The sequence below is a fragment of the Loxodonta africana genome, chromosome 6 (genome assembly GCF_030014295.1).
Source record: "Loxodonta africana isolate mLoxAfr1 chromosome 6, mLoxAfr1.hap2, whole genome shotgun sequence".
Classification (NCBI taxonomy): domain Eukaryota; kingdom Metazoa; phylum Chordata; class Mammalia; order Proboscidea; family Elephantidae; genus Loxodonta; species Loxodonta africana.
The window spans coordinates 88663517-88675664 of record NC_087347.1 but is presented as its reverse complement, the minus strand read 5'-3'; the positions used below and the strand labels follow the sequence as shown (position 1 = coordinate 88675664).

The window sequence follows — 12148 nt, the reverse complement described above, 5'->3', positions numbered from 1 at the left end:
AGATGGCCAAGGGGCCCCAGGGGCTGACTCAGTGTCCCAGACATTCTAATCTGTCACATTCCCCTCCCGAGAAGTAGCTGAGCACCATTTGTAACCTTATTTAAATGCCCTAGTTAAAATACAGGCCCTAATAGTTGTGGAGATCACCCTGTTGTTGTTGTTAGTCACCATCTAGTCGATTTTGACTCATGGTGACTCCATGTGTGCAGAATAGAACTGCTCCATAGGGTTTTCAAGGCTGCAACTTTTTGAAAGCAGATTGCCAGGGCTTTCTTCTCAGGTGCCTCTGGGTGGGTTTGAACTGCCAACCTTTCAGCTAGTAGTTGAGAGTTTAACTGAGTGCAGCACCTGGTGTCCTAGAGATGACCAAATAGTTAATGCTGAATTAAGCAATTAGTTGTTTTAACACTGTCCTCCTTTCCCCTTTCCTTTCCCAACTCCACCCATCACCTGTCTCAGAACAATCAACATGTGATCTTGTCCCTTCCAGTCCCAACTTGTCATCCCGCCACACTTTCCCTTGGCTAATTGCCCAGATTTCTGTTATATCAGAGTTACTTGTTTGTTTTCTTTCTCGCCTCCTTTATGTTACATTTGGCCTTAAGCAATTTACCAAATTGTTCTTCCTAACTGTGATCTCTTGAATGTGTTTTAAAGCTAACCTGAAATAATCCATCCGTCCTGGTGGAGATTGAAGACATTTAGCCCCAAAGCAAACTACTGAAGTCTGTGGCCTCTTAAGTCTCCTTCTGATTCTAGTGTTAAAAGAAGTAACCACTCTGCCCTTACAACACTATAAATGTAGATCATATGGTCCAATGATAATTGATCTGACAAGAAAAAGACACTAGCTCTTTTTTTAGACTCTACAGCAATATTTATGATCAATACCTCAATTACGTTTCTTCCATTCTGCTAGAATGCCAGTAGAGACCATCCTTGGGCTTAATTATTATATAACTTGAACCTATTCATTCTAACAAAAAAAAAAAAAATAGAAAAATACTGATAAGTAAAGAAAAAGACTAGGAATCACCCATAATTCTATCCATCAGAGATAACCATTGTTACCACTGTAGTGTATATTCTTCCAGTATGTTTAATTTTTTAAAACCAAGAAGAAAGAACTTTTTGGAGTCAAGTTTCAACATAAAAGGGAATGCTGTGTGTCTAGAGCTTGGGCTGGGACATTTGAGAAGAGATGTAAAACACGTCTGCTTTCTCTGGCTTCGAAGAGTCCAAACAAGCCATAAACAATGTGATGCTTGGGATCAAGAACAGTTTACCTTCCCTTTTATTTAATTTGAGTGTCAAGACAAGGGTATCTAAGTTCATCAAAGATAAGTTAAATTCTAGTGGTTGAAAGATTCTATTTTCTGGATAAAGAAGATGCCCTTTATGTTGTGTTGGTGGACTTGGAAACAAAGCAGTGGAATGGACCCAAAAGGTCACTGGGTCCAAACGCTCTCTTGGGAAAACTGCATCTGAAGTGCTCAGCAGCTTTGGCATGCTGGCAATCTAAAGCTCTCCTTGATGAAAATTCTATAAGCTCTCTTATTTCTGTTTGAAATTACTCTTATTGCCAAGAAGTCTCTCAATATGTGTTCATTCAAATACATTTAAGCCTTTGTCCTCGCATGTATCTTCTATGGGGATGACTAATGAGAGCCTTTGTTACCTGAAGCTAGTAAGTCTTTCTCAGTTTCTCTTCACAGGCTCTTTAGAGTGGCCAGATGAAATGGCCAATATTAGGCTATTTTTTACCTACAAAAATAGCAATTTTGGATGGTTCAACCTAACAAATAACACCAAATCTTCTTAACTTCTTTCAGAGGTTCTTTTTTTCTGATCTTTTGACAACTGAGGTATTTTTTGTTGTTGTCATCGTTTTCCTTCCCAGGATCTTCTCTGTATCTCCATAGCTTTCTGAAAATACAGCGATCCAAATGCACACTACTGCCAGAGTAATTGCTCACATTACAGAGGCCTGATGCAGCTATAATTAAGCATTTCTACCTCAAAAAATATTGCTTCATATGGAGTATCTGTTTATGGTGGTGACAGAAGATTTGGCAATGGCTTCCGGTGATGATTGTACAACATGGTTAATGTAATTGGTGTCACAGAATTATACATGTAAAAAATGTTATATATCATTTTACTACAATTAAAAAAATTTTTTTAGATGTTACTCCAAAACATATCTAATCTACGCATACATGTTAGATACATTTCATAATTTTTAAAATTAATGAAGGAAAACCCAGGTTAACACATATATTCTCAAGCCCAGGGCTGGGATTGGTATGAGATAAAGAGATACTATCAAAGAAGTAAACAAAATTGTGAAATTTCCCTGACCAACTGTAATGTTTTCTACTACTTTAATATTTCATGACCAAAAGATTCAATATGCTTATTTTTTCTTTCCTTCTCACCTATAGATCAGCCGTAAATTCCCAGCAACAGTGCACATGGCACATCAGAAACCCAGACCTGCCCTGGAGAAGGTTGCTCCACTAAAAAGGATCTACATTATTCAGCAGCCTCGAAAATGTTAAGCCAAAACATAAACCATAGCCGTCTGGCCAACTGCCTCAAACATCTGACAGCTTAGCAGAAAGGATCAAAATTTTCCATAGGCCTTAGTACACTCACTTGGTAAATAAAACAGCTTTTGTGCCATCCCTTTTGTCTGTAGGAAACCCTGGTGGCATAGCCATTAAGTGCTACGGCTGCTAACCAAAAGGTCAGCAGTTCAAATCCACCTGGTGCTCAGTGGAAACTCTATGGGGGCAGTTCTGCTCTGAAACCCTGGTGGCATAGCCATTAAGTGCTACGGCTGCTAACCAAAAGGTCAGCAGTTCAAATCCACCTGGTGCTCAGTGGAAACTCTATGGGGGCAGTTCTGCTCTGTCCTATAGGGTCCGTATGAGTCAGACTCGATGGCAATGGGTTTAATCATTATAGAAGCAGACTGCCACATCTTTCTCCTCAGAGCGGCTGGTGGATTCGAATGGCAATGGGTTTGGTTTTGACTGTAGATAATAAAACATCCATAATTGTAAACCCATTGCATTCCTGTGCCTCTTTTTGACCTGGGTCAAGATCCGATTGATATTTACATAAGTAATTCTCTGGAATAATGCTCACTGACAAGCCGCACTTCTCTTGACCCAAGGAAGGGGTTAGCACTTTAGTGCATCATTTTACAGATTGCCAACTCTTGGAGTATGACCTGATGCCAAGTCTGTCTCTGACTCCTAGAAATCTAAAGGCACCTGGCTAAGTCCTCATGGCCAGGGGGATTGCATCCAAAATTATATGAGACAACACCTAGCCATCTAGGCAATGGCAGCATAAATCAATAAGATAGTTAGACCTCACCCAGCTCATTTTGGCTGAACTCAGTTCCCAGTACTCTGGGATGAGGTCAGAAATACCCCAGAAAGATAAGTATGGCCAGACAAATGCACAGAAGTTCAAGATCTGTCACCACTTCCCCAGGAAACAGTACAGTGTAAGTCAGATGGTGGATGCTAGCCAGACACAACAAAGATTTAGGAGACTGGGGTTCTACCTCTGACTCTTGTTGTGAGCTGCTGCTGAGTCGCCTCCAACACATGGAGACCCCATGCACAACAGAACAAAATGTTGCCCAGTCCTGTACCATCTTCACAATCGTTGTGTGCTTGAGTTCATTGTTGCAGCCTCTATGTATTTTGAGTGCCTTCTAACTTTGGGCGCTCATCTTCCAGCAGTATATCAGACAACATTCTGTTGGGATCTGAGGAATTTCATTGGCTAATTTTCAGAAGTAGATTGTCAGGCCTTTCTTCTTAGTCTTAGTCTGGAAGCTTTGATGACCCCACTGGTATTTGAAATACCAGTGGCATAACTTCTAGCATCTTAGCAACACACAAACCACCACAGTACTACAAGCCGACATACGGGTGGTGGACTTTTGAACCTTACTAGTTCTGAAACTTTTAATAAGCTACTCAACTTTTCTGATCCTTGTCAAATGGGCAAAATAACATCTGACACTTTCCCCGCCATGAATTCTCCAGTGATGCATACAGGGGAGAAGACAAAATGACTACTGAGCTTTGATATAAGCCATTTAAAGAAACCCTGGTGGCATAGTGGTTAAGAGTTCGGCTGCTAAACAAAACGTCGGCAGTTTGAATCCACCAGGCACTCCTTGGGAACTCTACGGAGCAGTCTACTATGTCCTACAGAATTGCTGTAAGTCGGAATTGACTCAATGGCAACAGGGTTAGTAAGAGCAAATTTGTACAAGAATATCTGTCTTAGAAGCTGCCAGAACTACAGTTGTAGGAAGGGAACCATAAGAGATGTTATAAGCTATACTACTCAGTAGGAGAAATGAAGTATTGATACATGCTACAATATGGATGGAGCTTGAAGACATTCTGCTGAGTGAAATAAGTCAATCACAAAAGGACAAATATTGTATGACCTCGCTTATACAAAAAAGATAACAAAGTTTATTAGTGGTTACCAGAGGCAGGAGGAAGGGGAATAGGGGGGATTAACAGTGATAGAAATATTGCATTAATTAAGGGTAGGGTTGCACAGCTGATTACTGTAATTGCTGTCAATAAACTCTATACCTGTAAAAAGTTGAATTGACAAAAGTTATGTGATAGATGTATTTACAATGACAACCAAAAAAAAAAAGTAGCTACAACCAAACACCTCATGGGATTTGGTTGCTTGGAGGTTAGGGTCATGGTTTTATGGGACATCCCAGTTATTTAGCAAAGTAACAAGTTTAGTGCTCCTGATAACATATTTAGTGCTTCTGTTCTACCTCCTAATTCGCAGCATAGTTTCCTGCGATCTTAAAAAATTGCAAGCAGCCATCCAGGCACAACAATTGGTTTCTATTTGCCTGGAGCAACAGAGGAAGAATGAGAGACAGGAATAGAAGGAGGATATGGAATGTGTGGCTAATTGCCTCCATAAACAACTGCCTCCTTTGCCATGAGACCTGAAGCACTGGATGGTGCCTGGCTATCATTACTGAACATTTTGATCAAAGATTCTATAGAAGAACCCTGACCAAAAAGGGGAAAATGCAGAACAGAATTTCAGCTTCTCCTGGACTCTAGACTTCCCGGGACCATGAAGGTTGGATGAACCCTTGAAGCTATTGCCCTGAGATAATCTTGAAGCCTTAAACCGAAAATATCCCCCAAAGTCTTCTTAAAGCCAAATAGCTTAGCTTAACTAGTAAAACATGTTTGCCTTGAGCATTATGCTCCTTTAAGAACTACCTATATGGGATTAAATTGACAACAGCAACTTGAAAGATTGGATAGAAGCCATAGGGGGCAGTGAATTTATGTTAATGGGGGAGGAACAACTCGGAAATGGAGGGCGAGAATGGTCTCACAACTCAAAGAATGTAATCAATGTCACTAACTGGTACATTTAGAAAGTGTTGAATTGGTGTATGCTTTGCTGTGTATATTCTCAACAACAACTAAATAAAAATTTTTAAAGGGAAGAGTGGTATAAACTGAGTCTAAAATAGAAAATTCAAGGAAAAACTGAAGATTCGGGGCTGGATGGAGGCAGGGCGGAACCATGGGGAAAGATGATAAGGGAAATGGAAGTGAAGATGGAGAGTCTGCTAGATTTGCCTCTCCTGGGGCAGTATGGGAAACCCTGGTGGTGTAGTGGTTAACAGCTACGGCTGTTAACCAAAAGGTCAGCAGTTCGAATCCACCTGGTGCTCCTTGGAAACCCTATGGGGCAGTTCTGCTCTGTCCAATAAGGTCGCTATGAGTCAGAGCTGACTTAACAGCAATGGGCTTGGTTTGGTTTTGGGGGCAGTGTGATGCCCAACCACCCAAAGGAAATGAGAAGAGAAGGCTCCACTCTCTGCTTAGAAACTGGAATGTATTGCGGGGGAAAGAGAGGCTGCTTAAAGGGAGATTATGCAGTGAGGACCCTGAGTGGCATGGATTGAACTGTCTTCCCCCAAAATATGCATCAAATTGGTTAGGCCATGGTCCTTAGTATTGTACCATTGTCCTCCATTTTGTGATTGATATAATTTTCCTATATGTTGTAAATCCTAATTTCTGCCTGTGGTTAATGAGGCACGGTTGGATTACGTTGAAGAGGATTAGGGTCACAACCCTGATCTAATGTAAAGGGAGTTTCACTAGGGTATGGCCTGCACCACATTATCTTACACGAGATAAATAAAAGGAAAGGGAAGCCAGCAGAGAGTGGGGGACCTCATACCACCAAGAAAGCAGTGCTAGGAACACAGCAAGTCATTTGGACCTGGGAATTCTACACAGAGAAGCTCCTAGTCCAGGGGAAGATTGAGGACAAGGACCTTCCTCCAGAGCTGACAGAGAAAGAAAACCTTCTCCTGGAGCTGACACCCTGAATTTGAACTTCTAGCCTACTTTATTGTGAGGAAATAAATTTCCCTTTGTTAAAGCCATCCACTTGTGGCATTTCTGTTATAGCAGTACTAGATGACTAAGACACTGAACATTAATTTAGGCCCATAATTGGCAGTAACTTAAATCACCAAATCACAGGAAGTAAGATGTTTGGCGTAGCTTCAAATCTGAAAGGACATTGGAGTTGTCTTGGAGAATGTATCAGAAGAAAAATGACCAGGACAGGTGGGACAACTTTGTGGTGGCATGACTACAGCTGCCAAAGAGGTCATGTCCTCTCCCTCCCAAGGAGTAAACCGTGTGTGGATATGTCGTGGCTCTACTTAGTTGGGAGCCCCTGTGATGTGTTCGCAGGCCCAGCAGATGCCATGACAACGTGTGTGTGTGTGTGTGTGTGTGTGTTGGGAATGGGTGGGAAGGGTCTATAGGTACAAAGCTGAAATTTCACTGTCAGATACTTTTCTTTAGCTCAGCTCACTTCAGTTCAGTAGACTCTGTGCTAGACACCGGGACACATAGACGAGTAAGACACGGCCCCCGCCCTCCAGGACCTCTTAAACCAAAGGGAAATAGACACACCAAGAAATCAATAGGAAAAGAAGGTTTAGAAATGGTTTGGTGGGAGGCAAGGAGTTGGGAGGAGGGGATATACTGAGGAGGTGGCTCAAGAAATTACCTGAAGGTCATGTGCAGTCAAAAGAAAATGTTAGGTGTGGAGATCAATAACCCGTATGCAATCCTTTAATAAACTGAATTTAAACTTTTTATTAGGAAAATTTTTAAACATACACACGAATGGGGTGAATATTATATTGAACCCTCATCATCACCCAGCTTCAACAATGTGGTCAATCTTGTTTTATCCATAGCATCCAGCCCCTTTCCTCCCCAACTTCCTTTCCCTCTTCCCCCACTCCTTCTGGATTATTTTAGAGCAGTTTCTAAACATCATATAATTTTATTTGTAAATACTTCAGCGTGGTATCTACAAAAGATGAGTGCTACTGTCTCTCACGCTCTCTCTCTCTGTCTCCCTCTCGCTCTCTATTTCTTTCTCTGTAAACTGAATTTTGCACAAATATTGTGGTACAAAAGGGAGTATTTATATAAAGCATCTAAGAACTTTTCACCTTCAAAGGGAGCCTAGCATTGCTATGCTAACCACAAGATCCAGAGACGAAACAACAAACTACTGAGCCAGTCATACCCACAGAAATGACTGCTGGAAGATCTAAGACAGCAGTGAGAGGCAGAGCCTCTGGGGGAGAAGTAAAAACAAAGATGGTTTGCAGGTTGAGGGAGAGAATAAAGTAAACATTAAATTGCTGGGAGTAAATAGGAAGAAAACACTACCAAAAATTGCTGAGGAAAAAGACACAAAGAACTCTTGAAATAGCTATTACTTAAGCCACTTAGAGAAAAAAATGGTGTAAGAGAGGAATGAAGAAGGATTATTAATTAAAAAAAAAATTCCCATCGCCACTGAGTCATTTCAGACTCATGACAGCTCCATGTGTTACATAATAGAACTGCTCCAGAGGGTTTTCTTGGTTATAATATTTACCAAATCAGATCACCAGGACTTTCTTCTGCAGTGCCTCTGGGTGGGTCTGAACCGCCAATCTTTAGGTTAATAGCCGTCTGAAGACTGCTTCCATCACCTGGGGACCTAAAAAAAAGGACCTAGAGGGATAATTAACAGGAAACGCTAAAATCAATGTCTTCAGCACACATTTATCAGGTTCTTACTCCGTGATAAGCTTTCTTTAAATAGAACGCACGTAGAAGGAGTACATGCATTTGGTATATGTAGTGTTTCAAATGACTGTCTAGATGTCAGATGGACTTACCATACCCCTTCAGAATAGATAAGATTAGTTCAAACCCCCTCTATGCCCAGTTGATATTCAAAGCCCTCCCCAGGATGTCAGTTCATTTCCAGAAGGTTTTCATTGTCATGGTCACCTCTGATTTCCAATGAATTAGTTCATTGCTTACTGTCACTGTGCCTCATTACGCTGATCTGGGCTTTCCCATAATTTTCCCATGAGCCCACTTTGGTGGTTGGTAGACTTGGCACAATGGAAAGACCTGGTGATTTCCTCCCACAAAGATTGTTGTTGAGTGCTGTTGAGTTGATTCCAACTCATAGTGACCATTTGGGACAGAGTGAAATTGCCCCATAGGGTTTCCTAGGCTGTAATATTTATGAGAGCAGATTACCAGGTCTTTTCTCTTGCAGAGCATTTGGTGGGTTTGAACTAGTGACTTAACAGTTGTGCCAGCAGGGCTTCTAGAAAACTCTGTGGGGCAGTTCCACTCTGTCACATGGGGTTGCTATGAGTTGAAAATCGACTGGACAGCACCTCATAACAACAACAAACTTTACAGAAAGTTTGGTAAAGAGTTTATAATTACAATACCCCTACAACTTCTAGTAGAATATTAGATATTGCTGATTTTATGTATGTATCCTTCTTCTACCTACTTCCTACCATCTCCCCAGCTCGGGATTTTGTCCAATGCTTATTTCACCCCATCAGTCCTTCATTCCTCACACCGTCTTCCTGGATGCTTTTCCCTCTTCCATTCTCTTTTCCTCACTTTTCCTCTCTCCCATCACTTAATTCTTGTCCAGTTCCAAAAGCACCAGTCAGCTATTTCTCTGATTGTTTTGATTTCTGGAAAACCATGTCCTCAGGGAGTTACTTTACCCCCAAAATAGCTTCCCCAACAAGTCTCACTTCAACTACCAAGATGTTAACATTTCCAATCAAATATGAAAGAATGGATCAATGATTAATTAGTTAATTAAGAAAAAGAAAGTAATAGAGAACCTGAGCCAAGAAAAGTGAGGATCCAAAGGAAAACAAAGAGACCTTTCAAAGAAATGTTGATGGACCGGTGGAAAAAACTACACACACAAAATTAGGGCAAGCAGAGCTTAAAATAAAAAATATATAACACAGATAGAATTCTAAAAATGATTTCATGATATTTTCACAAGGATCCTGAGAGGTAGAAGATATTACCCCATTTTATAGATTAGGAAAATGAGCTTCTAGAAAGTTAAGATTTTTATAGATTGTTAAATAGAGCAACTTCTTTGGGATTCTTTTTAATTCCCAATCTACCCCCACAAAGGTAGCGATGCTTAAAGGAGCTGGTGCCCAGAGGTCTCCAAAAAAAAGAGAGAATCTAGATGTCATTTTGACTTAAGAAATGGAGCTGAATTTGAAGAGAAACTTGTGTGTGAAAGAACTGGTTTGGGACTCTAACCAAATTCCTCAGTAGCAGAAGAGTCATTCAAGTTCAGAATTTCAGATTTTTGTTTGGAAGTTTAAAAGATTATGGAAGTAAACTGGCTTGGGAGAAAACATCCCATTCGTAAATCTGAGCCCTGAAAGCGACAAAAGGAAGAAATGCGCACGCCATGTGTCTCCTGCGTACAGCAGGAAAGATGGGGCTGGGGAAATGTCAAGTGCATCTTGGAAAAAGGAGGAAGGGCAGTGGATTGAAAAAAGGTAACCTCTGCATTGAAGTGTTTATTGTCAGTCTGTTAGACACTGTAACAGAGATTTGAATGTTTTCTAAAATGGCTTTCCAAATCAATCTAAATAATTAGAGAAGCATATTTCTAATAACCTGAATGATCACCTCATGAGCAGGTATGCCACAGGGTCTCCGGCCACTGTTTGCCCAGGCATTTTCATTCTCGTTGAGGTCAATACTACCACTACCATGATTATCACACATCTATGAGAAAAGGAAAGAAGAAGACACAACACATCAATGCACCTCAGGAACAAAAGCTTCACAGCAGTCTGAAAAGAGAAAAATGAGAGAAATGAGTCATCATAGGCAGGCTGAAGTCAAGAAACCGCCCCATACACACAGAACCATATCTATTCTAAAACAGCAATTGATTATAAACAAAATATTTTAGGGCAACACTCCATTCAAAAAAACTTACTGTCATCGAGTTGATTCTGACTCATAGCAACCCTGTAGGATAGAGTAGAATTGCTCCATAGCGTTTCCAAGGAGCGGCTGGTGGATTCGAATTGTCAGCCTTTTTGGTTAGCAGCCGAGCTCTTAGCCACTGTGCCACCAGGACTAGAGGCTCAAAAAAATTTTTTTTTCTTTTGAAGAGAGTCCACTAATTATTCAAGTTTAAGAATCATAAGATTGAGTAGAGGGATATTTATTTAGCTGCCCATACCAGCCATTTGAATGTAACAAAAAACAAACCAATTGCCGTCGAGTTAATTCCGACCCATAGCAACTCTATGGGACAGAGTAGAACCACCCCATATGGTTTCCAAAGAACACGTGGTGGATTTGAACTGCTGACCTTTTGGTTAGCAGCCACAGCTCTTAACCACTATGCTACTAGGGTTCCCACTTGAGTATAGTAGGATTAAAAGTATCAAAGTAAAAATGTTAGCAGTCATAAAATGTAAACCAAAAAAAAAAACATTGCCTTCCAGTCGATTCCAACTCATAGCAACCCTACAAGACAGAGTAGAGCTGCCCCATAGGGTTTCCAAGGCTGTAACCTCTCCAGAGGCAGACTGCCCTATCTTTCTCCTGAGAAGTCATTGGTGGGTTTGAACCACTAATCTTTTGGTTAGCAGCCGAGCGCTTAACCGCTGTGCCAACAGGGGTTCCTTCTCACAAAATTTTATGTGGAAGATTTTATCATTTATACTCATGCAATGATAGAAGCTGGAATTAATTTCTTAAAACAGAGAATTGGGTAAAAAACTGAAGAAGAGCAGAAGTCCTGCTCCCCTTTAAAGATTTTGGAGTGATGAGACTTTTTTTTAAATGACAAAGAAAGCTTTCCAGAAAGTGTAGCCAAAGGCTTTCAAGAATAAAAATAGATACTGCTGCAGAAGCGTCTAAGAGAGAGCACAGACAGATAAAATCAAAGTGAAGACACTGGGGCTGAAATAGTGAAATCAGAGAATACAGGAAACAGAATGGAGGAGAGGAGAGCAGAAAAAGGTCACTCAAGAACAAAAGCACTGCCTGCAGAAATCTAAGGTCTGTGAGAAGACAGAGGATTGTTGCCACATTAAAACGGGCAGAATAGGAAGGCACCAAACAACAGCTTAGAGATAATGGAAAGGTTTAGCCAGACATATCAAGTGCAAGGAAAGATTGAGCGATGAGCATGGCTAAGGGCTGATGAAGAAATAAGCAATCTGACAGCAGACATTATGGGTCAAGTGGTTCTAAGTGAGCCGGGCTTTGAAGCAAGAATGCACCACCAGGTCTGACAATGCATGGCTTAGTTCTGCCAGGCTTTTAAGAGCTCAGCAAACTGCTGTTTTCAATGGCAGATTGTTGAGAGGAAGGTGAAGTCACCTGTGCACTGAAACAAGGACCTCGTGATAATATTTTTTAAAAAGGCAAGAGGGAGGACGTTGGGAACTAGAGGCCACTACCTTTGTAATCAGGTGTTAGGAGACTTTCACAGGAAATTTTTCACAATGCAGCAGAATGCCAGAGAGTTAAAAAAAAAAAAAAATTTTTTTTTTGTCAGGACTGGTGTGAAGTCACTAACGATGCCAATGGCTTAGCAGGGATAAATGACAATGGGGGTGTTATGGATTAAATTGTGTCCTCCCCAAAAATGTGTTGAAAGTCTAACCCATAGTCCCTGGGTGGTACAAGGAGTTTGCAGTTGG

The 12148-nt window shown here is 40.9% G+C and overlaps 1 protein-coding gene across 1 annotated transcript in view; it reads left to right on the top strand.

Moving 5' to 3' along the window:
- Window positions 1-5963, top strand: part of DAPL1 (death associated protein like 1) — a 31471-nt gene extending 25508 nt beyond the window's left edge. Inside the window, exon 4 of the mRNA XM_023542926.2 lies at window positions 2445-5963. Coding sequence (XP_023398694.1) covers window positions 2445-2561 — 117 coding nt within the window. The 3' untranslated portion in view covers window positions 2562-5963. The remainder of the gene's footprint in view (window positions 1-2444) is intronic.
- Window positions 5964-12148: the final 6185 nt, after the last annotated feature.